Below are 27622 nucleotides of genomic sequence, written 5' to 3'. Positions count from 1 at the left end.
TTTTCAAGACAAAAAGGAAAGCATGTCACAGAGGTCATCTATTGTTTTGTCATCTATCAGATTAAATACTAAATAAAATTAAATACGTGTCCAATCTCCTTCATTACTGACAGATGTACTTATGGGATATCAGTGAAGATGGTCACTGATATTGACAAATTTAAAGTGACAATATTAGTAAATTCAAGAAACAGTTTGTTTGGACTGTGTACCATCATCAACTATTCAACCCTGTCTTTATTCTCATCTAAGTGAACAGAACTTTGGATTATTGTCCACATGTCTTTTGTCTATAATGGAGGACACCTCCCACCCCCTGCAGGAAACAGCAATCTATCAATCTATCCATCTATCCATCTATCCGTCTATCCGTCTGTCTGTCTGTCTGTCTGTCTATCTATCTATCTATCTATCTATCTATCTATCTATCTATCTATCTATCTATCTCCACTCCAGTACTTGGATGATGTGACTGTCTGCCTGCAATTCTTGAATTCAGCAGCAGATGGAAGCAAATGACTGCAGTGTTGCAGTATTCCATAATTCCTACAACAGACTTCAAGTGGGATTTAATCTCAGTTTCACAAGTGACATGAAGTTGTGAAACTTCCACAGCAAAGAATGTACCATAACAAAGATTAAGCTTTGATATTTGATTTATTTTTAATTCAGCATTTATTGTACGTCTTGAAGGCAAACGTGTCTGTGCAAGATAATACTGTGTGGTAAAACATTCATTGGACACTTTATAGTGTAAACTCAACATGAAATCTAAGTTATTTAAAAACAAAGTTCAACTTAAAATCTGATGCTATAATGCGAGTTTAGCACAAATGAAGCTCGAAAATGTATCTCCAATGTTTATGCAACTTTAAAGGAATATTCCTTAACTTTGGGATGGAGGCTCAAACAATGTCTTGCTAAGAGTTAGATTAGAGGAGGACCTTGTCTGTTTAATATGGAGCTGCAGCCGACAGATAGTTAGCTTAGCTTAGCAGGAGGGCTGGAAACAGAGAGAAACCGTTAGCCCTATATAGGCCCTTTCACGTTTTTGATGTCATCAGACTTAGCTGGACGAGCAGTTTTTCTTCACAGCCAGCAGAGAGTTAGCTTAGCTTAGCATGAAGTCTGGAAACAAGAAAGCCTGGCTCTGTGTCTGTCAAGCCCTCTTCTGACATGAAATATGAAACATAGCTCAGTTTTACGTTGATGTTCCTCAGCTTCGTTAAGGCAAACACCACGGTGACTGAGAGACACATAACAATATTTGTCATACATGAAAGACCTAACAGTCATCAAGGGATGTACAATGCATAATGATGGGAACATAAACTTAAGATTTAATCTAAACTAACTGCAGACAATCGAACTGTCCAAATAACTTCTGTATAACTAATGTATTTATGATTCCCTAAACATGAAAATTCTGTCCATGTGTGATAACAATCTAACAGCTACTTTATGAGCAGCATAAATAAGCAGTTAATGAAGATACTCGTGTTGTTCCATATGCATAAATAATCACAACTCCTCCTTAACTTTTGTCTAAAGTCATTGCTTACAAAATTTGTACCAATATCGGTGCTGAAATGTGAAGTCTTCCTCAAATCATGATGCATACCTAGCAGTAAACTGCTTGTGAGTGTGTCTATCTAATAATGCAGCTGAATGAAGTTCACATTTGTGTCACGTTCAAAGTGAAATATTTATGCATCTGACCTAGCAGGTTTCCCCACACAACTTTTACAGAGAAGTGAACAGGGCGCTTGTTTAGATACGAAGACACTGTCTGGTTAATGGAGAGGAGTGCATGTCTGAAAAGGGTTTGTGAGCTTTAGCAGGTGGTAGTTGGATTTTGTTACCTCTGGAAACTCTATGGATGCTAAGCTAAGCTAAACCAACCAACTGCCAGCTGGAATCAGTTTCATCATCTAATTCTTTTATTTCCAGAAATGCAGGAAGTTGTACAGTCAGTGCCAACCGTCGCTGCAACCTGATCTCACTTCACAGGACGGCCCATCTTGGAAACTTCTGGATGCACAAAAGGAAAAGAAAGAGTTTGCATCACTACATGTATTATATTAAAATTAAGACGTTTCTTTACGGTCTTTGTGTGGCTGACCAGGTCTTGACGGCGGTCTGAGTTTGCTCGGGAGTTCAGAGCTTTCTCTGTAGTCTCTGGGTTTGGGGGTTTGGGGCTCCGGGACACCTGGCCGGGACTTAATGGGCAGAGGAGGCCGGTTTTGTGCCATCCCGCCCTCCGAGCGTGATGGTACCACTGGTTTCTTTTGTGCTGACAGATGCTGGTTGACGGGGGCTGGAGGCTGAGGTTTGTTCTCAGAGCAGGTGAAGGAGCGGTTGCGTGGGGTCGGTACCGGGGGCCGATCAGGGTCTACATCTGCTGCTTTGGAGGATGAAAATAGCGCATCTGGGGGTGCGAGGTGGTCCTTCTCTTGGTCCTTGCACCGACTGTGGGATTTTCCCATTGAACCATACAGCGGATTGTCAAACATCTCTGATGTCCTTTCATCTTCACCTCTGCAACAGCAATGCACAATGTCACTTTTAATGGTTCCAATGCTGCATACGTGCAATCCCCTGTCCATATTTATTCTACATTATTGGTTTTTTTATCGGTTCCCACACAGTATTGTATATATTTAGCCTTTTTTGCATATGTTGTAGTTCTCAATATAGTTTTATGTGTACATTTGATTTTATTATCTAATGTTGTTAATTTAGCTTGTTCTCAATGCACCGTCCAGTGGCAGCTATTTATATTTTCGTCATGCTCCCATGTATGATGACAATAAAGCTATTCTATTCTATTCTATTCTATTCTATGCAGTCTATCAGTTGGTAAAGATAGACATCAGCTAATGGTGTTTTCCTGAACACTGAAATAAAACTGAAGTCGCTTCTAATTGGGCACTTACGTGGCACTTTTCCCTGTTGGACTGCGTGTGCTCACATCGTAACCACCCTTCTTCGACTCTTTGCACCCTGCTCCGACGTTGGGGAGGGTCCTTTTTGGCATGCTGTAACTCCAGCCATTATTGGTCACATTCCCACTTCTATACGACAATCCCATGTAACTAGGGTTAGAAATATCATGAGCCTGGGTGACGGACATCCTGTCAACCAGAAGAAGGAAAAATAAATAAATCACACCCTGGTTCCATGTTTGAGATATTTTTCTATTAATGTGAAAAATATCTTACTTGTTGGGGTCTCCACCTTTGCATTTTGAGGCAACAGGGTCATCCTTCTCGATTTTGATGAAATCTAAAGGTGGACAAGGCAAGTTTATTTCTAAAACACATTTAATACACAAAGGCAATCCAAAGTCTCCAAAAAATGATCTCTTTCTATCTATAGGTCCTCAGGTTTATGAAACTCTGGAAGTTTGAATCTGAGTTCTTGAGACTGTTTGTAAACTGAAGTTTCAAGGTGGAAATACTCATCCATAGTGTTGACTGCTTACTTCATTCATGATATGTCCTCGACTTGGTTTCAAAATGGCTATACGTGGGTGTATTTAAGTGCCAAGGACAGCTGATTCCAGCAGTGGGCAAAAATTTAATTAAATTGGGGGGCATTGGGGCGGCATAGCTCAGTGGGTAGAGTGGCCGTCTCGCAACCGGAGGGTTGCAGCTTGATCCCCTGGCCCGTCGTGCTCATGTCAAGACAACTACCCCCTAATTGCTCCTGATGGGGCGTGGTTAGCGCCTTGCATGGCTGCTCCCGCCATCAGTGTGTGAATGTGTGTGTGAATGGGTGAATGTGTGTGCTCCAGGGCCACTGTACCGCGGCTGACCCTGCGCTCTGACCCCCCAGATGGGGGGATATGCGAAAATCAGAATTTCCCCTCGTGGGATTAATAAGGGATATAAAATTTTTAAAAAAAAATGTTATTTACTGTATGTAGCACTAATTTACAATACAAGGCCACTCAGGGCACTTCACATAATAAGGTCAAGCAGCAGGACAGCTAAAAGCAATTTAATCATGTTTGGTTTTAACTCTGAGCCACATTGATTGGCCAATCACTGCAGATTTGTATTCAGCAAACAAATCTGTAACTATTGAGAGACTTACAGAGGATAAATAGGAGCTTAAATCCACTCCTATCATTACCTTGAGTTTTAGCATTTTGAATGAGTTGTAAATATCAAAATGTTAAACTGGGGAGACCATTATGGGGTGTATTACAGTAGTCCAGCCTACAAAGAATAAAAATATAAATGGGCTTATTTTTTTCTAAAAAAAAAGTTATATTTTTGGCCTTTTGTTGGCTGTATTAGGTTTGTCAAGAGGCAGAAAGGAAAGTAGGGAGAAGAATGGTGAAAGACCTGCAGCAAAGGGTTTTAATCAAACCAAGACCACTATGTTGGGGACTATAGCTCATGTTTATGGGTCACCCGCTCAACCAGTTGAGCTACCTGGGAGCTCCCGAATGAGTTTTACTAACAATACGTATCCACAGGCTCTGCCATTTATACGCTTCCTGTTTATTGTCTGTGTAAGAAATCATGCAATGCTTTCTAATATTGTCGCGATGCATTTCAACAAACAAAGCACCACAATGACCGATCCTAATATGCACAAAGTTGAGGTCAAGGCTATTCTTTGCAAATCAGCCATGTCCACATTTAGTACCTACACTGCTTATTTCCCCTCTCAGAAACACATTTCAGTGAACTATTTTTGTGACATAAGCAAATGTTTCCAAATGAGCCGCCGTGTTTGTCTAATTTGAATTGCAGTCATGAGTGAAGCATTCGTCAAATCAGGCGCAGCCAGTGTTTGCATGGATGTAGGAGGGTGCAGTCTGTACTGGCTTTGTGTTGATATCACCAAACAATCATCTGTTGTGACACTACCTAGTCATACGACTATCAAGCGTTGAATGCTATGGAAGAAAATAACAACAGGTGCTTCAAGATCCTGTGAGTCTGTCCTGAGCTGAGCCTCACCGTATAACTTCTCAGTGGGTTTCCCCTCAGAGGTGTGTAACTGGATACCGCCTGTCAAAGTGCCTGTCTTCTCTCCGTGGTGCGTCAGTGTGATCTGAAACTCGGTGTAGCAGAACTGGGCGGCTCGTAGTGCCACACATCCTTCTCCTTTGGGAAACAAACACCAGCAGACTGTAAGCATCGCTCAGTTGAGTGGAATCTGCATTATAAACTGCATGTAAGAGCTCATTACCGTACGACTCGTCGCAGTCTGTGGACTTCACACAGATGAGGATGTGTTGGTCCAACAGGTACTCAGGGTCAGAGATGATGGGGGTGAGCTTGAAAAGACAAACCATAAATGTTAATCAATGATGCCACAACAAAGCAATTTTCTACACTGATATCTGCAACTTCATTTACCTGCACTTGGTTGCCAAACCGAACTTTTATGGAGCCAGCGGAGAGCTCTACATTCTCTCCCTCTGATGTCTTCACTGTCTCTGTTGGAAACATTTGTTTTATTAATATGATCCCATTTAAAATCCAATGAGATGTGGTCAAAAAGACAAAACATACTCTCTAAGCAGCTGGAGTGGAATTCGATGAAGAACTTGGTCTTTGATTTTGTCGACAACGTGGCCACACAGTTCATGATTTGTATTCCACCTTGAGGTGCACTGTCCGGATCTGAAAAATTAAAAAGAGAAAACATCAGACTGCAAATTTTGGAGCAGACACCATCTATGGTGAGGCTGAGTGGCGATCATACCTTGTTTGGAGACATACTGTGAGGCGACGCCTACTTCAAACGAAGCAAAAACGGGCGAGTGGTCACTTGTCATGATGTCATTTGTGCAACCTGCAAGTTAAACAGTTAAGTCAAATATTCATTTGAGGGTCTTTCTTTGTTTTCTACAATGTAAAGCAGAACTGAAGACATTAAAACTGAGAAATCACACATATGACTTCATATAGTAAACAATAACGTAAAAATGGCCCATTTGATGACATGTATTCACTCTATTGGCAAACTTTGAACCAGTTTATTAGATCTTCATCTGGAAGATCAAAATGAATTCTTAGCTTTAATATTCAGATAATTACTGAGGAATTCTGGACTTGTAAAGTAAAGGTTAACATGGAATTACTCACCGTATGCTTGGCAGACAACATGAACCAGAGGATATGACTTCCGCAGGACGCGATCGCACCATGAGGGCAAATTGTACTTTGTCTGTTGAGGTACATCCATCACACAAACATTAATACTGAAAGTATGAATTGTAAGTTGTAAAGCAATGTGAAGACTAAAAAAAATCTGAAATGTTGGGAGTCTGACTTGAGCCATTATGGGTTTTTTATTTAGATTTGTGAGTAATGTCAGAGGTTGGATGGGTCAGTCATGAAACTTCTGGCAGAAACACCATCATGCATTCTTGCTTGTGTGGATCAATGGAGGTTTGTGTTCTTTGGTGTAGCCACCTTCATAGTTTCGGCACTGTGAGGCTCAACAGGAGCCACACAGGGATCAGACATCTGACTAAACACAAGCTTACCCCAGTGGCTTTGGCCTTTGTGTAGGCATACTTCTCTCGCGTGTCTCTTTCAAAGCGGTATGTAGGTGCGAAGGTGATTTCCTCTTCATCTACCACCAAAATAAAAATCAGCTTCTTTAGTTTTGACATGTGGTGACAATCGATAGGTGCATAGGACAATGAACAGAACAGAGTTTATGTAGAAAATCACACACTGGAGATCAAAGTTACACCATCTGTTGCTGTGAATCTGTATAGATTAATATTCTGCAAAGCTCACCAAAATGCAAGAAGACCTTTTCCTCATTCCTCTCCATGCTGAGCTGGTCTTTACTGAGGAGTTCCTGGTACTGCTGCTGTTTGATCTTTGTCACAATGTACTCAGCTTCCTGTCAAGGGAAACAGTGTACAGAGGTGACTTTCCTGGAAGAAAGGGTTCACAGCTGAGCTGAGACACCTGCCAACCACCACAGTCTTGTATTTACCACTGAAGTGCGTCACTGGTAGATCTCTAATGTCTGAAGTAAATGTAATGACAAGACAACATCTATAAGATGTACATATACAGAGCAGACACAGATCAAATAGCTGTGTCATTATGACGAATATTTACAGTGAACGTTCTGTACAACTCACTGTGGATGGGAATTCAACTCGGTAGTTCAGATCTCCAAGCCAGAAGAGGTGAGTAAACTGATGCGTGATGTCAAACGGATTGAGCTTCTTATCACCCAGATTCAAAAATCGCAGGATGTTGGTGTAGTTTTGATTGCGTCTGCAAATTCAAGAAGAATTATTGCAGAAACATCAAATCTAATTGATAAGGACACATAGATCCAGAAAACATTTACGTAGTGTGGTTCCAGAAGCATTCTCAAAACAGACAATTACAAAAGACACATTGTAATGAAATTGGTCATGTTTTCTATAGTGGTGCACAAAAACATGGTAAATTCATTTTTAAATCTGTAATATCAATGAACTTTTCCAACTTAAAGTCAGATTTACTTTTAGATTACTTTCAGTGTGTATTAATAGTTATCTTCGTAGATTATGTGATCCACAAATCCATGCAGTGAAGAAAACGGTGTATAATTTCACAAAAATGAAAAATGCTAAAACATTATGAGAAAAGCAAAAGAAAAGTGCAATATCTGTCAGCATCAACAAAAAGTAAAAATGTACAAGCCTCATAAAATATCAGATTGCCTCAGATTTCACATATATGCCTAATAAAGTGGCCCATGAGCGGACGTTTATGTCTACAAAGCATCAAAATATTTGGCTGCAAGACTAAAATATGCGTTAATCTCATAAAGTGTTGACACCCCTTCCATGGAATTAAACAATGAGAATAAATGCAGACCAAAAAAAGCATCTAATTATTAACTGTTGATGTAATTACCTATATTTCTGACTATATTTGGTCAGCGTCACGCCCACAAAGAGGTGCGTTTTTCTCCTCAAAAGTGTCTGCAGAGCTCTGCATACAGTTCAAGCAATAGATGTTACACTGCAAAGTGGAATGTATGTGCTGCCCAGCATTTTCGTTGATCAGATCAGAGTATCTACTGAGTACTGTACTCAGACATTCCCTAGTGGACTGTGATTAGTGTGAATGTATGTAATGGCTGTAGTGGCTATTGAGTCTGTATGTACCCTAAGATGTAATGTCAAGGAAATAAAAAGTTCACTTATTCTTAAAGCTTACTGCTATGTATTCACCAAACACTGAAAGTGACCCATGTGAGTTGACAAAATTGAGGTTTTGAGAAGTGAGTGGGACATATACACCAATCAGACACAAAATTATGTCCACTGACAAGTGGAGGGAATAACATCAATCACTTTGTTATAATGCAAAGTTCTGCTGGGAAACCTTGAGTCCTGGCATTCATGTTGATGTCTGACATGTACCACCCATCTAAACATTGCAGGTCAAGCAACCCCCTACCTCCCATGGCAACAGAAGTCCTTGATGCCAGTTGTCACCCTCAGCAGCATAATGCACACACCGCAAAAAATGCTCAGGCGTGTCCCAGGGAACACAACAGATCTAAGGTGTTCATCCAGGTTTCCACACTCCCCAGATCCAGATCTTACTGAGCATCTGTGGGATGTGCCAGGATAAGCTAATCTAGGTAGGTCCCACCCTGCAACCCACAGGACCCACAGAATTCACTGCCACCATTTCAGGGCCACAGGACATCCCCAGACGTCCCAACACAATATTATTCAGGTGGTCATAATGTTATGCCTGTTCAGTGTAACTCCCATTTAATAGTGAAAATTACAAATTTGGTTATATTCATACATAAAAGACATAAAGTATCCAGTAGTGGACATATTGACTCCTTTAATTCATTCATTTAAAGGTGATGTTAATTCTGTAACCTGCAGCTCACCTCAGCTTTTTCTCACTTCCAGATGTCAGGTGACTGTTGACAAACCCAAAAGATGTACCATTGAACATGAAGGAGATGCCCACTGCTCCCTTGTTGCCTGCAAATCAAACATCACAGTGAGCACTAATGAGTAGTCGTTCAGTTTCTTACAGACATTAAAGGTTTTATGAAGAACTGCTCACCCAAAGTGTTGGCAATTCCTGTTTTCACACTGTCTGTGAAAACATGGGAGATCCTGTTTTCATGCTCAGGTTTGGCCAAAACCACGATCCGAATATTCCACAGCGTGTTAATCGCCACCTGGATGGTCAGAGTTGGATTCATTATTGCTCTACAGCAGCATTCAAACTGAAAGTTATTGTGTTAGTCAAAGTCACTCACTTGTTTAAAGCTAATGTTTGTGATGTTCCTCAGGACACCTTTCACTGTTTCGGCCCACTCCCTCTCACCCAGAGGATCCTCCTGAGTCCCGATGACGTAGAAATCATGTGGGATGTGATCTGCTGTGTCATCTTGTGTCTTCCCTTGGCCCTTACACTGAAACCAGGAGTTGATGTTGTGGGGAGGACCAGCGTTTCCTGTGGGGTTTGTGGATCAGTTTTTTTATTTTTATTGTCAGCAATCAATCTCAATTTTTTCATGCAGAGATTGTGCGATTCTAAATGTTACCCATGTTCCAGGTGCCAACAAACACTGTGATCATGTCCGGTTCAGGCTTTTCTGAGTGTTTGTTCTTCATTTGTTGAAGCAGCTGACAGAAACCCTCTCGTTTCTGGAGTGAAAGAAAAAATCTTACAAACTGTACATTACTGAGGACAGAAGAAGATGTCTGTCAGAGAAAGACATTGGACTGCTGAAGATAATTACCTTTGCATCATCAAACACAAACTCTTTACGCAAAATCTTCTCTTTCTCTGTTTCTACCACGACGACAAGTTTGGCATTCTTTTGGGATTTCACCAACTGCAGGACTGAAGAATAATCCCAGCATTAACAATGTTAACATGACTAAGAGTCTACAGCCATGTTAACAGCTCTGTAAGGCAGTAAAGTACAGCAGTTCTTTGAGGCTGTGCAGCGAAACCCTGTTACTCCAACCTCCATGTTTATTACTTGATGCACACTGGTCTGGAAAGCTTTTTTCTTAGCAGACAATTGTTGGAAAAGAAGCAACTGTATAACAGTGAATATAATCGTGTTCATGTATGCTCTCTACAGGCTCAACTGATACACAGTTAAATACACATGCTCTCTGAGCCCAAATTTGCAAAAGCATGCAGAATATCAGGTATTTCCTGGCCAAAGCTTAGAAAACAGTTTTGCTGAATGCCCCACTAAGTGCTTCCACTCAAATGAATGAGGCACTATTGTGTCATCTGAAGTCTGAATCTGAAAGAGATTTGAAAATGTTGCCTCCTCTTAGTCCGGAAATAAGTCATCTCATTTTAAGACCAGACAAAAAAGACATCCTGTTCTTTTAGCAAAATACCAGAGTGCAGATATAACTACCAGGTTTGTTCCAAAACACTATGAGAGATGTAGCTAATACCATTAGCATTACAGCTAAGATAGAATGTAGTACAGTACCACCATAAGTTGTAGAGTGAATACTATAAAATACTACAAAGATACTGTTTTGACCAACACAGAGCCTGCAGTACAAGGTCTTTGTATTTCTGTGGTAATGAAGCCTAGGAGCATCTAAGTTGGCTATCCAAGTTTCATGGCAATCCATCCAGTAGTTGTCAAGACATTTTACCAAGAGTCAAAAATGTCAAACTAATGGTGCATCAATAGAAAAGCCAAAGGGTCACTAAAGTCAGTAGGGTTCATTCTCTGGGGATCATGAACAAATTTCATGACTATTCATCCAACAGTTAGAGGGACCCAGTGGTGGACAGACTGACTGATAATCTATTGCTGAAATTTAATTGCTAATGTGGATAAAATAAAAGGAATAAGTTTACAGACTTCTTACTTTTATTGTGCACAAAGTATTTGTCTTCAGGCCCATCTTTCGACTTCTTAAAGTAGAGCTTCCCTCCTTCAACATCTACTTTCAGGAACATCTTTGTGGGAATGGCCAGAGATTCTTGCTTGACCTGCCAGCAAAAGAGGAAACTGATCAGCTAAACCACAAACCTCCAGACATTTGATCTCATGTCTTTTTTTCCCCTGCAGTGTTAACTAATTTGGAGAAGTACCTCAAATGTAACAAGTGGTATGAGAGACTTCCTGTGACCTCCTTCATATCCAACGGACTCGAAGACAGAACTTTTAGCCTGAAAACAGAAATAGAGAAGTGCTTTATCATCTCGCGTCATCTGTTGGCATGTCAAGAAATAGTGAAGCAAAGAAAGTACTCTACCTTCTCTTCTATTGAGTCGAGAAGTTTTGTTAGTTGCTCTAAACGGTATGATATAGACGGACCTGACTCAACAAAAATCTGGGATTAAAGAAAGTAACACATGGTCAGAAGGGATTTTTGTGTGTGTGTGCTGGTAATAGTGTAAAGGATCAGTGGTGGCACCAACTTGTCTCGGAAACTGTCCAGTCCCTGTGCAGAGCTGCTGGTCCAATGCTCTGTGAAAGACTTCCAGAGCTGGCAGGATGTGGGAAATTTCACTGCCACACAAAAAGATCAGAATATGGGCAAATCAACCCCAGACATGATAGAGGGTATATGAGATGTAAACTGGTAACTCTACCTGTTGAGGTTCTTGCAGAGTGTCATCATTAGCTTCCTGAGTCCAGGCAGGTTGGGATTGCCATTCTGTGCCTGTTCAGCATCCAAGCAGATTGAAGACCTGAAGTATTCCTGGATTGCGACTTGATGGTCCTCTGGTATTCTGGAGATACAAGACAAGAGCACTTTAAGCCTTTGAACCCCAAGCAGTTTCTGGATATTTCTTTGCTCCGGTCACATTTTTACCCACTGTGGGCTCGTTTTTCACTAATTTAAAGTCATGTACCTTTATGGAAACATCACAAATATGGCTAGAAGCAGAGAATACTCAAAAATGTGTTTTGTGCAGCTTAACAAAGCTACAATTAAATCATGAAAAAGAAGAAAAAAGTTAGATTTCTTAGTTTTGTTTTGTTTTGTTTTGTTTTGAAATTTTGAAAAATCTTCATGAAGGTATTACCAATACTGGGAAAAATTTGTGGCTCTAGTTACAATACTTTACTATTTACATTTCTACAACCTTCTACAAACTAGGTGTTTTTCCACACTATTCTGCACACTAGCAGAGTAGTGTGAAAAGCAGAAGTCATATTTCACAGTACTGGTTGTATCTTCCAAGAACTTGTTGCCAACTGGCTTTACTGTGTGCTGCTTTTGAGCCATGCTGCATTTATGTTATTGACCAAATGTTTTACTGTCCTCTGAATCCCTGTAATTTGTTTCCATACTTGTATCATATCTCCTCAGTTCAGCCACAAACTTACAGAATCGTCATCATTTAACTGTTGGTCACAGCTGAGTCAAACATGGATTCTCAGTTGCACTTGAGACATGTAGAAAAAAAAGCGATGTTCATGAACAATCATGATTATAAACCAATATTTAGTTAATTTTCCTAAGAGAAAATTCATTAACTGTTGCAAACATGACTTACTATGATAAATTATCTAATTTTAGTGTTTAAAAAAAAATAACATGGCCTTTTTCTAAACAACACGTGAACTGACCAGATTTTTGGTTCCTTATCTTATCTTACAACTTGCTGTGCAATTGGAATGTGGACAGCAAATGCAAAAAATTTGCTAAGCTGCTGTAACCGTACGTGGATAGGTCTAAATGCTGCAGCCTCATCAGGTAGGTGTCTGATAAGGACTTGCACGGCTGTTCAGAAGCTTTGGAGTCGTCGGCTGGGAAGTGCCTGGGTGGAAGTTGCGGTGGAAGACTCTCTGCAGAACAAAAGCAAAAAGAATGTTCAGTTTTTTTAAAAAACAGGCAACACACTGCATTTTCTCCTAAACAGATATAGTGAAGGTTTCTGACCTGGCTCCTCGTCTACCTCCTCCTCCCTCTGGACTGAGTACTGCAGATGTGTGACCAGACCCATGTTGGGGCTGTAGTACGCCTCCACCAGCTCAGGCAGCATCGCAAAGAACCTAATGGGAACTCCTTCAGAGGCCTGCAGAGCACATGACAGCAGAAACATCTTTTTGTCACATCCCTTAAGGCACATAAAACCCCCAAAACAAAGCTGAAATGTCATGTTTTCCTATTGTTCTGAAAGGGTTTTTTTGATCTTTTGTTACTAAATCAAGTAACACAACTTTTCAGGGTTACTTCCTACATGATGTCAGACGTAGATATGTCTGGTTTTTTTTTTTCCAAAGCAGCTCTTTAGTGTTTTTTATTAAGTTGCTTCTTTGGTTATTCAATTTTAAAGAACATATGACTGCTGATGTTCTCCTTTTAGTGTTTTATCATTTTTATCAACAAATTTAATCTGTTTCACTGATTTGAAACTTTTGCTGTGAAACTTGTAGCTATTGAACCATTAGAATAAAAGTGACCCAACTTGCCAATACAGCTGTTTTTGGTGCTATACTTGAAACAAAGAGGTGCAAGTTCTTTAAACCAGCAGTCACCATAGCACCAGATGCATGAGCACAAGAATAAATTATTATTAGGTATACGTTTTTATTAAATAGCCTCATTATAGTAAGTAATACACACAAACTTGCATGCACTACCTTCTAGATTAAACTATCCCACCCTCTTCTGTGCAAAAACACTAGCTGTAGTATCACACAAATCTAAAATGCTGGAACTCAATACCAAAGAACCCATTCACGCTCCAGTAGTCAGCACATTTTCACCACTGAAAGTTTCCATTTTAGGCCACAGGTTTGCATATAAAATGTTTTCATAATTGTCGAGTCCTCCCAAACCAATTTCATTTCTTATTAGTTTTTATCTTAAACAATACGCTGATGAAACCCCATTATATCTTTCTATTAAGAAAGCTCGACGTGCTTCTTATCTTTACTCAGTTGAATGGCAAAGGTGACAACGGCAAAATGTCAGACCAATATAACATGAGCTGATGTGCAGATTGAAGTCATTCTTGCTTTCATTGCTGCCACTGAATTACTGCAGCTTCTTCGGTTTACGGCTCCAGTTCAAATATGGCAGGGCCCTTCAGTCTCAGCTGAATACAAAACACAAAGTAGGCATTTGCACAATGATTCTTTTTTACACCTATGCCCACACTAAATCTGTATTCTATAAAATTATGAATGCCAGTTAATATTAAAACCACAGCTTGGGTTTAATAGATAAATTTGCACCCTCACTATTGCAAGTTTCAAACTTTCGGAGGCTTTAAAATTAGAAGTGCATGTGTCCTGCCAGCCAGATCAGAAAAAGAAGTTCCCCACTAGGAAGGTGAATGGGGACGCCCCCTCAAACCAAACAGACAACGTAGAAAGCAGGCAAAAATGTTGCTACATGACTTATACTACGTACACAGAAATGTAACAGACGGAATAGATATTTGATTTATAGTAAGAAACGTGAAAAATGGTGGAAATTCCCGTAATGCATAATGTAATGCTAATATTTAATTTGTGCTGTGATATTAATTGACCAGTATTAGACAGAAAAGTTATTAGCAGTAAACCTGATAAAAAGTCAGATAAAGTCATCTGAGCAATAAAATATATGGCTGCACTATATGTCGTATTTCGTAAAACATAATTCCCTTCCTAGCTTAGTTTTTATTAACATTTTTATTATATTTTACCATATTTAGAAGAGACGGAGGTTATTGACATGCAGGTTCCATGCAACACCAGTTATATGGAAATATTTCAGCTACAGAGACGAACAGGCACTCTGGCGGCAACGTCTTGCGTTTGTTGCTGCAACACGAGGACACTCATGTAATTTCTTTCACCATTTGAAGCAGCACCATAAAGCCACTGCAGATAGAGTTATTTAGGTCATCTGGTTAAAAACAACAAAACAAACTATTTCATACTACAATATATATTGCAGAAAAACAAACTATCGTAATGTCAGTGTTTTTTCAATATTGTGCTGCCTTCAAAAAATCCATTACAATTTCCTTGTTCTTTTCACTTTGTGACTTAAAAATACATAAAATTGGACCATCTGAGGTCTATGTGCAGTGGTTTAATTACTGGTTTCTACTGACACTCATCATGTAATCATATTAGCTCAATTTAGCTTTGATGAAAATGAGATTAAAGAAATGAAACTGAGTCTGCAGCTTGTGTGACACTCTGCAAAGATGCAGCAACACTTTCAGCTAAATGTGTTTAGCAGATAATGTTGGACATTATGGCTAAGTGTGCTAGCATCACCTTTGCAAGCACAATAATACAGATAAGGTCAAGGGGCTGCTTTCATTTTACAGATAACTGATCTTAAACCACGCTGCAGTTCATCCTGAGCAGCGTATAAATACATGTATCAAATTTTACACCAAACTACTAAAAAAAAAAACGTGGAGACAAAAAAGGATACCCTCATTGTGGCGTTTCAGAAAAAAAATGAAACAGAGAATCATCAAATTCATTAGGCTTTGTCTGTTTCTCACTGCTTTTCCTTTCTTATCTTGCCTTTAACCTCAACCTGACCGGTCGACACAGATGGCTGCCCTCCCTGAGCCTGGTTCTGCCAAAGTTTTTTCTGTCAAAATGGAATATTATTTATTTGTCAGTGTTGCCAACAAGGTGTTTAGAGGGAACCGTTTGGATTTGTTGGGTTTCTCTCTACATTGTAACACTATGTTATGGTCCCTGCTCCTGTTCTTCTCCGTCCTCCTTCCTCCTTCTTCCTGTCTGCCATACGTCACTCCCTATTTTCACTCTCTCTGGGCTCTCTCCCCTATATCTCTCCTTCACTCGTCCCATGTCATCTCTCTTTCCTTGTCTTGTACCTCTGATTCCTTCTGTCTGCATCTGTTGGTTTCTGTCTTTCTGCCTGTCTCACTCTCACTCACCTGCCTGCACTCCTCTGATTACAGCTATGTGAATCAGCTCATTTCACTTAGCTGATCAGCCCATTTACCTCACCTGTCTTCAGTTACACCTCCACTATATAAACCCAGCTCAGTCACTCACTCTCTCATATTCTGTGTCATCTCCCTGACCACCACGCTTCATGGACTCTGCCCCTGTACTCCCGCCGGTTCTTGTTCATTTCCCCACCTGGACTTACGTTCCCCGTTTGGATTCCCACCACTTCCTATTTTGTCTCCAACCTGTTGAAACTTTGTTTTGTGTTCCACCATTTCCCAGATTCCCTGAGCCTGCTTACCAGCCCCTTCAGTTTAGTTCCTTCCCGTTCTAGGTACCCAGTTTTGTTGGATTAGTTTAGTCTATTCATTTGTGGTTTACTTAGATTTCCCCGTTGTTGTTGATTTTGGTAGTCTTGCTTGTTTCCCCCGGGTATTGTCAGCTTTCAGCCCTTCATCCCTGCTTGTTCCTAGTTCCTCCCTAGTTTGTATCCCTAGGTTGCTGTTCTTTCTAAATAAAATTCCTTTATTCTACTAAAACCAGTTTATCTGTTTCTGTGCCTGCATCTGGGTTCTCTGACTCCCCCAATTAACAATACGGTACCCAGCTTAGTGCTCTAAGCTGACTTAAAGTGTGAAATTATCTATTTAAATAAAACTAAAAAAGGAAACAAATCCTTAGGTACCACAAACATCTGCAAAAATGGTCACTGCAACCTGTCTATGCTATCATTGTTGAGAAATTTCATGCTAGGTCAGTGGTGAATGGTTATTACAAGTATAAATATGTTACAAATGCACAGCTGCATTAACAATATTTGTGAACCAGCATTTATTTTTGATATTATGAGCAAAAATATCCTTTGATCATCACAATAATATTGTAGGTCTTAACCTTAATATTTAAATTAGTCATGCAAATTTGCAAAATAAATAATACTGCAAGGTCATAGCCTTAATATTTGAAGATATAAGGTAAATTTGTAACATAAATCTTTTTTTTTGTCTACTGGAAAGCATCTTGGCTCAGCAGCTGCTTTAAATGTGCTGTATGAATGAGGCTGGAGCCTTGCACCTGTCTTGTTTTAACTTAAACTTTTTATTTGTCCACTTTGTAAATCCTTGCTCTTAAAATGTCACATTACTAAAATTATAATCATTACGATAACTCCTGTGATATTGGATCGAAAACAATGGGAGCTCATGTCACACTGTCTACCTACCTGGACAGAAAGCTTCTTGTCCTCATTTGGCAGGATTCTGTATGTGTACACACAGTTCTGGAATCTGTGATCAAAGCAACAAAATGCAAATGTCTGTCAATATAATATTACATAAAAATAAGTTAGCCATTGTCTGGTCGCATTTTAAATGAAAAATGACTTGCAGAGGGCAAAGGGTGGTGCTTTGTGGCAGCACGGTATGCAAAAAAAGGGGAACTAGTCTTGTGTTGCAGTGTGCAAAAAAAAAATGTGATATGATACAGTGGAATCCAGCAAGGGGAACTTAGGTTTTTAATTTTTTTGCACAAATGATGATTCTCATAATTAATTTTCCCACACCTAACATCCAAAACATACAGTATAGCAGCCAGATGTGTCATTAGTCATCATCTACAGCTCATTTTGCATGTTATGAAGGCACATGAATCACCATCAGCTGTACGAAAGCATATCAAAATCATCTGCAAGCTACGATTGCGAATAGTAAAAGACATAGTAAAAGACAAGCAACTTACAAAACGCAGAGGGCATACGCTCCCTGTATGGACTCACTGTCCCGGATAAGGAAGCTTCCATCTCTCGCTGCTTTGGAAAGTAGATCCTCGGCTTTGGATCGGGTTATATTACCATGGTACCAAGGCTGATAACCTGGCATCCTGTTTCTCACCCAAGAGCCTGAGCTCAAGAGTTTTGCATCTGGTCTTTAAAAAAGAAATTGCAGCAAACCTCCGTAGACTCAGTTTTTCTTTGTGGCTATTTTCATCTTCTCACTATGCGTACTTTTGAGTCCTTTCTTTCACTTGTTCATCCCCTGCGTGTACAAGCTGTAAAAGGAAGCTGCTACTAGCTCGACTGTGAACTTCCTCATTTGAGAAGTTACAGAGAGGAGGGCCTCCACTTGGCTGCTCTGTGACAGATCCACACAGCTGTAAAATGGAAATGCAGACTTTAATCTTTGTAAGACTACTGTAAAGATTAACCAACATATTGAGCTCTTTAGTTTCTCTTGCTTGTGAGCTGTTCAGACGACAGTTTATGTAAAAAAAACCTGAGCTGAAAGAAGAGAAAGGGGAACTAACATGATGATTCGTATTGGTTACAGTGAAAGAGCTGAATGATAATTATCAATACAGGAGGCTTCATTCGGTTTTCATATCCTTTTTAATGTTCAAACCATCAAAACAGGCACTCAAATTCACCCTCTCCGGCCTGAGTGTAACTGACACACTTTCATACTTCTCATATGAATCAGGGGAGCTTGGGTGGTTTCTGAAATATATACATTCAGGAAACAACTTTAGAATAGGTTGCCATGTTCATGTGATGGACAGGAAGTCTTGCAGAAATAAGAGGAGAAAAATAAGCCGCTCACAAACCACAACATGGTCACATGATGCGAAAAGAGAACTGCACGGTGACAAGTCAGTGCAGCCTTGGAGGTTTCTGTCTCGGCGCTCGAAATAGTTCTACCACTTTCACGATTAGCGAGGCAAAGACCCAGACATGGAGGATGTGAAATCATACTTTTGCTTTCGCGACTAAAATGTCGAATTAATGTAGTTTTTATGTACCAGAAATGACAAGCAAATGTTATCAATGAAAACAAGGAACAAAATGTGAGCCCGTCGTTGTCATATAATCTGGTGGAGCGTTTGTACAGTTTTAATGAGCAGAAGGAGCATTTTCACTGAAGAGAATTACGCAACAGTTACTTACAAGTTGAACTTGAACAAGCTTTTTTCAATTTAGTCAAACTGACTCCCAGTAAAATAGAACAATGGTTAAGAGCTTGTCATGCAGTAGTCCAATATAAATACATAGAAGAACTAAGAAGCTGGATAATGAAGAATATATAGTATTTACAATGAGAATTGTCAAGCACAAGCAAAGTAAACATAATACTGATGAACTGGAGTTTTTTTTAAAAGGTCATTGCTATGTCCTCATTCACTTATTCATGAATCCCTGTATACACTGATCAGCCACAAGATTAAAACCACCTTGTAGTTAGTGCAGGTCTCCCTCATGCCTCCAAATGAGCTCCTCATTTTCGCTGCTTCCACCACATCATCTTCAAAAACTGACTGTTCACTTGCTGCCTCATACATCCAACCATGGACAGGTGCCATGATAATGACATAACCAACGATATTCACTTCACCTGTCAGAGGTTTTAATGGTGCGGCTCATCGGTGTCTGAGATTTTGGACATTTACCACTCAGCATCATTTTGCCTCAACACTGTAAGCTGTAGAAGTGCACAACGGTCATTTGTACATCTATAAAAGTGTTCTACCATCATGTGGGATTTTTAGCAGAAAGTAGTGTACATGCTATGAACAATACAACTTTGTGGAATAATTGAGGGCATTATATAAAATGGATACATTTGTACAATCAGAATTCAAACACCAGAGTAAAAATGCAGTAAATGCAGTAAAATATTATATAAAGCAAATAGGTGTGACTTTAAATATAACTCAGGAGTCTAGAGTTTCGCTCGCAGCTCCATTGCGCACATAAGCTAAATGCTAATATCAGTATGCTAACATGCAATGCCGCCAACACACTGACGTTTCACAGGTATAACATGAGCATATTTAGCAACTTCATTTGTGATATTAGCATGCTAGCATGTGCTAATTTGTGCTAAGCACACTTTTTGCATGTAGTAGGCCATAAAAAAATCTTTCACTTGATGATGATGGAACCAAATGTACGCAGTTTCTTTAAGAATTACATACAGTATATCTGTCATTTTATGGCAAATATTTTATACTGGATGACAAAGCAATGCTGCTAGCAATGGTAAATGCACCTTAGATTGGGAAAAAAAAGCAATAAAACTCATAATAACTAATGAGTTTTCATCATATTTGGCTTATAATACAAAACAGCAATAGGAAAAATATATTACAAGTTGACTATGTACATGTTTGCTCAGTCTTTTGGTGTTTGACACACCTCCCCTCCCCAGCAAACAGTAAAGGCAGTTTAAATATATTGCTGCATGAGCAATTTCCTTTATCTCAAACAAGATTGTTGTTATTTTTTAGACCAAGAAACCTTTTCTTAGGATGAAGACTGTTGATGGCAGCAGGTTGCACCTAGAACCAGTAGTAGCTGCCCAGCATTAAAATGTGCTCAGGTTTGAGAGTTTTATATTTGAGTCTCTGAGCTTTTTAGACAAACTTTTTTTGCAATTTGGCAGATAAGGAGACTTTGTCCGTGAGGATACATTAAGTCAACATTTCTGGATGTGAACAGTGGAAATCCTACCCAAACCTGACATGCACTCATTGACTGTGAGCACAGCTAGTCAGATAAATTTTATAATAATTAGACCCAATCGAAATGCAGTCATTCTAAACAGATAATGAACAATAACAAAGAATCAGATCAACTGATGAGCAGCTGCAATGGTAAAGAACAGCAATATAATAAGAATATTGTGAAATAATGTTAAGTCAGAGACACTTAAATAGTTACTTTATGTTTAACAGGCAAAGTTATATTTAAAAAGAAGTTGTTTTTCCACCTGCCGCATCAATGACATGACCTGTTTGAATGAAAAAAGATGATACCACTTCGGTTGATTTGGGTTCTCTTGAGAATTGAACATATTGGCAAACAAACCTGAGATCCAATCAGATTAGACTTAATAGATTTTGGTCAGGTGTGGGTTCCATGAAACCAAAGAGACTAATAAAGACCTTGAATGGGAAGAACCCACAATGTAAGAACCCACAATGTTAAAAATGTGATGGGGATGGCAGTGGCATTTCAGAAGCGTGAATAAAACATGGAAGGAGCCTCAAACCTTCCACTTAGTTGTCTGATGACAGCACTATAGTTATAGCTAAATATTTTTGATTTGGTCCTTAAGTACCATGTCATTTTTAAACCATGAGCATCATTCTTTCTAAATGATTAAACATGCAGCCGTGTGACGACACAGTTTGTTGGATTTTAGACATGTTCCTTTGCTCACATAAATGATGTTCAGTGAATAGGGTGTATGCTGGAACTAAGGCTTAATTTCAAAGTGAGCTTTTACTCAGGCAAAGGCAACAGTCATTACATGGTCAGACCAAAGCTGGTTGTATTGGAAAGCCATTTAGTCACACAGATAGTAGATAGTAGATCCAGTTTGAATCCTTCTTCCTCAGAACTCAGACTTTGCGCTCACGGAGCTCTCATGTGTTCCCTTCAACTCTCCACTGGTGGCTCCAGACATGCCTCCCTTATCTTTACAGAACAGTCGTCTCAGCGTGCCGCGAAATTTCTCCGCGCCAAACAGGTAAACCAGCGGGTCCATGGCGCCGTTCAGGCAAGTGAGGGAGGAGGTGAGGCGGTTGGCCAGACTCAGGCCTCTTCGTGTTTCGCAGGAGTTGTCAGGGTGGTTGTAGCCCAGGATGAAGGTGGCTCTGCTCATGTGGTAAGGCAGGAAACAGACCACGTAGATGAGCATGACCAGGCCGATGGTGCGCAGCGCCCTCAGCTTCAGGGCTGGTTCCAGTCTGGAGCCCCGATGCAGGCTGTGGATGATGAGAAAGTAACAGGACAGAGTTGCGAGGAAAGGCGGCGTGAAGGCCACAGCCAGCGAGATCAGTGCTTTGCGTGAGGCCTTCTCTCTATACAGCTGCATACACACTGTCATGTTGTCCATCTCTGCGGTCTGATGGGTGACGAGCAGCGGCGCCATGGAGACGGTAACCAGGACCCACAGACAGAAGCTGATGATGTGAGCGTAACGACTGCGACGGACCTTCAGTGACCTCACCGCATGAACTACAGCCAGGTAGCGATCCCCCGCCACACAGGCCAGGAAGTACAGGCTGGCATACATGTTGACATAGAATAAGAAGCCCACCACTCTGCAGGGCACCTCGCCAAAAGGCCAGTGGCCTCCAGTGAAGTGGTAGATGGCTCTGAGTGGGAGGATGATCACATACGATAAGTCAGCCACAGCCAGATGAATCAAGAAGACATTAGCTGGAGAAGATGTCCCACGCTGTTGAGAGAAGATCCAGAGAGCCAAGCTGTTCCCGCTCAACGCCAGGATGAAAACCACGATGTAGAACCATCCAAACACCTGATTCTCAATCGTTGTCTCCAGTGGTGGACAGCTCTCAGATGTCTGGTTAGACAGCAGCTCCACTGTAGCTGACTCCATTTTGGTAGCTGAAGAGACAGAAATTGGTACAAATTTATCTTAAAAGCAATATTTTATTTTAATCAAGTAACAGGAAGGATTTTTACATTGCAGGGCACAGATCAGGTCTGCTTCCTGACCTGCATTTAAATCAAGTATGTTTCATTTTAAAAACAACAACAACAACAACAAAACATAGTTCATTGTTAGTATTCAGACAGCAAACTACCCCAGTGACAGGAAACCATGTCAGCCCAACCCCTTGTCCTAATACAAGACAACAGTCAGGGAGAGTTTTGTCACAGTGCCAGTTTCACAAGGTAACAATGGACATCAGTGTCCCTGGTTAATGTGCAAATGCCCTCAGAGGATGTAATTCCTGCATTTTGACCACTACAAGTACTAATTAGACTTCCTCTACAAAGCCCAGGAAGCCAGACAGCCTTCAGATCTTCTCTCTGCAGAATAACTAGCCTGCAGCCGGATTAACCAGCAACAACTGTTTCTTCTACATTCAATGGCAAACTCTATGAAGCATGTATGACATTACGCTGTAGCTGTCAAAGGTACACATATGTGGACAAGACAACATTGTGCAACTAGCATAGTTTTAAACTCAGAATGATAAATAATAAAATCATAGATAGTACCTGCAGAGAATTTTAAACTAATGCTAGCACAGAAGCAATGAAGACTGAATGTATGGCTGTTATTTTTATCACTTGAATAAAATGAATTTGAGATTTTAGTAAATGCATTTTTTTTGCTTTGTTGATATTAGTTATATGAGAAAACTGATACTACGTTTATATCCTAAATTTAAGCAAACAATAAGTTAGCTCAGCAGAGTAACAATCCACCTCTAATTCATGCTAATGCAAGTTAAATATCACTTTATATCTAATTTGTTTAATTCATTCATTCGTATGAGCTTAAACTGTGGAATAAAAATGACATGTTGTGGGTAGGTTGTGCCAGCAGGTGCTTTCATTTTCTATTTCGTAGGCAGGCTTGCCCCTGTGTCCATTGTTTGTGCTAAACTAAGCAAAACTGAGCAAGTTTAAGAAGAAAATGTAACAGTTAACTAAAAGTAAAGGATAAACAATAAAACCAAACAGTGAAAAGGAATAATCAATTATTAAAATTCATAAGTAATGGTTAAAAACTGAATGATTGGATGGCTAACTCTTAAAATAATGGTATGGACAAACAATTGAAACTTTTAGCTTAAAGTGGCTAACAGTTAAAACCGTTAGCTCAACATAATGGAAAAACAGTTTAATAGCTAGCTGAAATTAAGACCTTTAGAATTAATAGCTAAAAGTATGGCTAACAGTTGAATTTATGAGCTAGCAGTAAATTAACAAATTAAAATGCTGGATGAAAATTGGATAAACTGTTGGAAAAGTTTCAATCACCAGTTGACAATGTTAGCTAACAGCTGAACTGAAAGCTAAAATAAAATGATTTAGGTTAAACTGTATCACTTCAACTAATCAATAAATAGCTCTGACCAACAGACCTAAACACTGACAGTTCAACTGGATGGAAATATATTTTAAAAATATCAACTTTTACATAAATAAGCGTAAAATTAGATCCAATTTTACAAGGTTCAAATAAGTGCATTTTAACATGAGAAATGTCATGTTCAATCTGAAAGACCTGTTGGGATACATCAGATAAACCACTGTTTTTGGGGAAACTATTTCAAATTCAGAATCAAGATGATATGAATTGTTCCAAGTACTCCTTCAAGGTGTTTTGGATTATTTATTTCATACATTATTGACATGGTTTGTGGTTCTAAATCACTTTTATACCATTCCATTTTAATGGAAAAACTATGACATGTCAATACTGTCATGCTATTATTGTAATTATTACAATTCTGAAAAGATAAATAACTGTATGCCTGGCAAGAGCCCAATACTTTTTGAAAAAGATCTATCTTTGAATACAAATACTGATTGTCTCGCTTTCCCAGGAATGATACAGACAAATATATTTTCCAGTCTTCCCAGGATTGCACATTGTTTCCATGTATTTAGACACACCTTAAAGATGACCACCCACTCTTCCGTCCGAATCTGGCAAGCAACAACTGTCCACTCCTTTTTTTCTGTATTTATCTGTTCTTTTTTGTTGCTTCAGCTTGACATCTAAACACAAGCATTAGCTGGGTCATGAACAGCAAAGTCTGACATTAATTAATCCAAGGCCAGGCTTCTTTTTTTTACTTTAATGATGGTGTCAGTGGTGGATCCAACACCAATATTATAGCGTGTATGTGGAATGATCTTGTCATCCAGCAGATGTTTCTATAGCTGAAGGGAGGATCATAAAAGCACCATGCAGACAGCTCACCAAGCCCTGAAATGAGATTAAATAACACTGCACAATAAAAACAAAGTCCTTTTTTGTCTAACTGGGTTCAATCTCTGCATCGCCAGCTCACTGGCCAGACTTTGAGTCCATTTGAAACCAGCCACATGTAGCAGCGTGGCTCTTTTCACTGAGCCTTGTGGGACCCACATGGGTATTTCTCAGCCAAGGCTCAGACTCAAAGTATTCAGGAGCCCTGAAGAAAGATTGGTTGCAGCCCCAGCAAGGATAACAAACCAGGAGCAGAGCATCTGAATGGAAAAGCTTCCATAAATACAGATCTGAGGGATAATCCTGGAGAGAGACAATTCTGAAATACGCCTTGATCACAGTGATCTGGTTAAGCAGATCTGTGGAGGCGTGAAGAGGAGGCTGAGCATCCTGTGGCTAAACACTGACAGCTGTAATGTTTGCAATCTGGGATAAAGTAAATGAGAAATTTGTGCCATTTAGCCTGAAAAGCTGATGAAAGATTGCCATTATTTCTTTAAAAAAAAAAAAATCGGCAAAATACCAAGCTGTTCAGAGGTATAAAACACTAAAGTACTAAAAAAAGAAATTTGCCTGATAAATTTTAACTACAACCTGATAGCTCTACTGAGAATGCAATCATTTGCTCAGCTATGTGCATCTTTGCACCCACATGCATGACTTCCAAGTTACCATAAATAAAATAATCCAATGTAAAGAAGGCTTACCAGAGTTCCTGAGGAGAAAAGGACAAAGGTTTGCTCAAAGACAACGTGGTCAGCAGTCAGTGCAGGATCAGGGATGTGAAGCAAAATGAAGACAGGCAGTTCGTCCGCCGTTGTGTGGAGGATCTGGCGCTCTGACACAAAGAACTTCGTCCTATGACCCCCTCTTCTCTCCCTCAAGATGTTCTTGGGAATGAGACTGTAGCGCTTTTTGTGTCTCAACAAATTTGATAACAGAAAGGGAGTCCCGATGGGAGCCTTTCGTTTGAACCCTGACCCCACCCTTTCTCTCTCCATCCCCTTCTCCTCAGAGAGCCACTTGTGCGCTCCACAATAGCCTGAGTCAGAATAAGCGCCACATTTTAGCAGCGGGAAGAAGAATGGCGTGCCTCAGTCGCAGCGAGTCGCCGGGTATGACTCCATGGAAACCAGGCCTAGCGGTGCACCGAGTGGCTTCACCATGAACTCCCACCCCCCCACTGATAGATAGAAGATGGACTGTGTTGTTAATAGAGAAGTTTATGACTAAAGTCTCAGAGATGATCTTTTGTTAATGTTCTGTTAAGTTCTAAAGAGGGCCCCAAGCCCTATAGGAGAGCAAGAAAAAAAGAGCGGGGAGGAGGGGACGCTTAGAGGAAACAGAGGCCCTTGTTGCTGTCTTGCCTCCTAGGGGCATCTTGAATTGGAATGCCTAAAATAATCAGTCACATAGCCATCGGACAGATGTGGAGAGAAGACCCACTGGCTGAGGGGGGATAATATTTCTTTCATACGCTGGAGTTCACAGCTGTGTGTCAGACACATCGGCCCTTTCTCTCCTCTGTATCATCGATATGCAAATGGTATTCTGTAGACATGAATGAAGCCACTATCTGTGGAGAAGCTTTGACACCACTACCCCCATTAATATACTGCCAACTGCTAATTGGAGCGGCCCCTCACTTTTGTTCATCTTCTCCACTGTGTCTGTTGTGCATCTTGTAACCCTGAAGCAAAAACATTTCTTTGTGTAAGTGCTCACTATCGTAAATCTATAATTTCTCTCACTGCTGTGAGGGTTCAGTCAAACTAGAAAAAGTTTCTGCAGCCACAGAAAAATAGACGCTTTTATTATAAAGGACAGTGCCACCATTTTATTAGCTGTTGAATTTTGCAGAAAGTCAGCCTCAGACATGTAAACAAACAAGAGTGCATTAGAGCAAATATCCCCAGATTGTCATCACTAATGCAGTGCTAACAAAATTCCTGTTCTAGACGGCTAATTTCTGTTTGTACTTGTCTGGCAGATTTTTTAAGGAGCTGCGGGGTTGTTGAAAAGTGCTGTCCCAAAATTATCTCTTCTGTGCAAAGTTAGCACACATTAATCAATAAGATGTCGGGTTTAAATAAACAAGCAGCTAACAATGGTATAGGAAGTTAAATCACATTTTTTACTTAAATAAAGCGCTAATATCTCACTGAAGGATACTCTGTTAGCGTAAACCGTGTTGTGTCCGTTTTTTGTTTTTTCTTTAATATTTTGAATATCAAATACTGTGAGAACCATATATAGAGTTGGAATCTTCATAAAATTCACAAATTTTGACTTTTCTTTTCCTTAAACTGCAACATAACTTATACGTCACTTATAGAAATGATTTGGATTTTATAAAAAAAAAACTTATTTGCAATTAATTCATAATTGATGGGTTTTGAGTTACAGTTGGGGAGATTATTCTCTAACTATATAATCATTGATATTTAATTACTGACTTACAAATATTGCCATATCACTAGCTAAGCCTAAACTAGCTAAGAAAACTAGATAGTTAGGCACTTGTACATCAAGCTAATAGTGCTAGCTATGAATTTAAACGAGCTGCTACTACAGAAAGCTAGTATTGTCTAATATTTGTAGCTTAAAGTTTACAAAAATGCAGCAAATGATGCCCTGTGACTGTTACACAAATAACAAGAAAAGCATTCAGAGAGCACACTACTCCGCCAATTCCCGCATATGGCATTGCCAGAAATCTAATCACTTAGTCCTTGTATCATTTCTGACATTCCCTGAAAATTTCATCCAAATCTGTTGCTCCGTTTTTGAGCAATGTTGCACACAGATGGAATAACAGACAGAAGGACCAATGTATGCGATTGTAAAATAACTGCCACGTTGTTTGGCGGAGTAAATATTACATACTACGACTCATGCATTTATGGTAAAGCAGGAATTTACTGTTGTTGTTAGACATGGAGCTAATTTTGAACCATTTTGTATCCAAC

At 39.8% G+C, this 27622-nt stretch overlaps 2 protein-coding genes across 3 annotated transcripts; both read right to left on the bottom strand.

Moving 5' to 3' along the window:
• Positions 1-638: 638 nt before the first annotated feature.
• inpp5d (inositol polyphosphate-5-phosphatase D) lies at positions 639-18160 on the bottom strand. 2 transcript variants are annotated; one of them, XM_022199638.2, is made up of 27 exons: positions 17638-18160; positions 17123-17186; positions 12905-13040; positions 12687-12810; positions 11607-11747; positions 11433-11523; positions 11267-11344; positions 11103-11180; positions 10877-11000; positions 9766-9869; positions 9568-9670; positions 9280-9476; positions 9081-9198; positions 8899-8995; positions 7130-7268; positions 6774-6882; positions 6515-6603; positions 6111-6192; positions 5728-5817; positions 5535-5645; positions 5379-5458; positions 5209-5296; positions 4977-5123; positions 3222-3285; positions 2937-3134; positions 2123-2538; positions 639-2031 (listed from the first exon to the last, which is right to left on the bottom strand). In XM_022199638.2, exons 1-27 carry the CDS (start codon positions 17775-17777, stop codon positions 2000-2002), a joined length of 3240 nt encoding a protein of 1079 aa, XP_022055330.1. In that variant the 5' UTR covers positions 17778-18160; the 3' UTR covers positions 639-1999. The 2 variants fall into 2 exon arrangements, with proteins under 2 accessions (XP_022055330.1, XP_022055329.1); XM_022199637.2 differs by having other exon boundaries at positions 639-2538.
• Positions 18161-18264: 104 nt separating this feature from the next.
• gpr17 (G protein-coupled receptor 17) lies at positions 18265-25780 on the bottom strand. Its single transcript, XM_022199639.2, has 2 exons — positions 25361-25780; positions 18265-22306 (listed from the first exon to the last, which is right to left on the bottom strand). Exon 2 carries the CDS (start codon positions 22296-22298, stop codon positions 21288-21290), a length of 1011 nt encoding a protein of 336 aa, XP_022055331.1. The 5' UTR covers positions 22299-22306; positions 25361-25780; the 3' UTR covers positions 18265-21287.
• Positions 25781-27622: the final 1842 nt, after the last annotated feature.

This window comes from Acanthochromis polyacanthus, chromosome 4 (assembly GCF_021347895.1).
Source record: "Acanthochromis polyacanthus isolate Apoly-LR-REF ecotype Palm Island chromosome 4, KAUST_Apoly_ChrSc, whole genome shotgun sequence".
Taxonomy (NCBI): Eukaryota; Metazoa; Chordata; class Actinopteri; family Pomacentridae; genus Acanthochromis; species Acanthochromis polyacanthus.
Note: the sequence above shows the minus strand (reverse complement) of the source record. Positions and strands in the feature narration are given on the sequence as shown.

What these genes read in the sequence shown, in the direction of transcription:
- inpp5d (XM_022199637.2), bottom strand. Translation starts at nt 17,777, where the DNA reads ATGCCAGGTTATCAGCCTTGGTACCATGGTAATATAACCCGATCCAAA. An exon ending in TCGACTCAATAGAAGAGAAG is followed by an intron (nt 11,181 to 11,266) that starts GTAGAGTACTTT and finishes TTCTGTTTTCAG; the next exon opens with GCTAAAAGTTCTGTCTTCGA. An exon ending in CCAACAGGGAAAAGTGCCAC is followed by an intron (nt 2,539 to 2,936) that starts GTAAGTGCCCAA and finishes TTGCTGTTGCAG; the next exon opens with AGGTGAAGATGAAAGGACAT.
- gpr17 (XM_022199639.2), bottom strand. Translation starts at nt 22,298, where the DNA reads ATGGAGTCAGCTACAGTGGAGCTGCTGTCTAACCAGACATCTGAGAGC.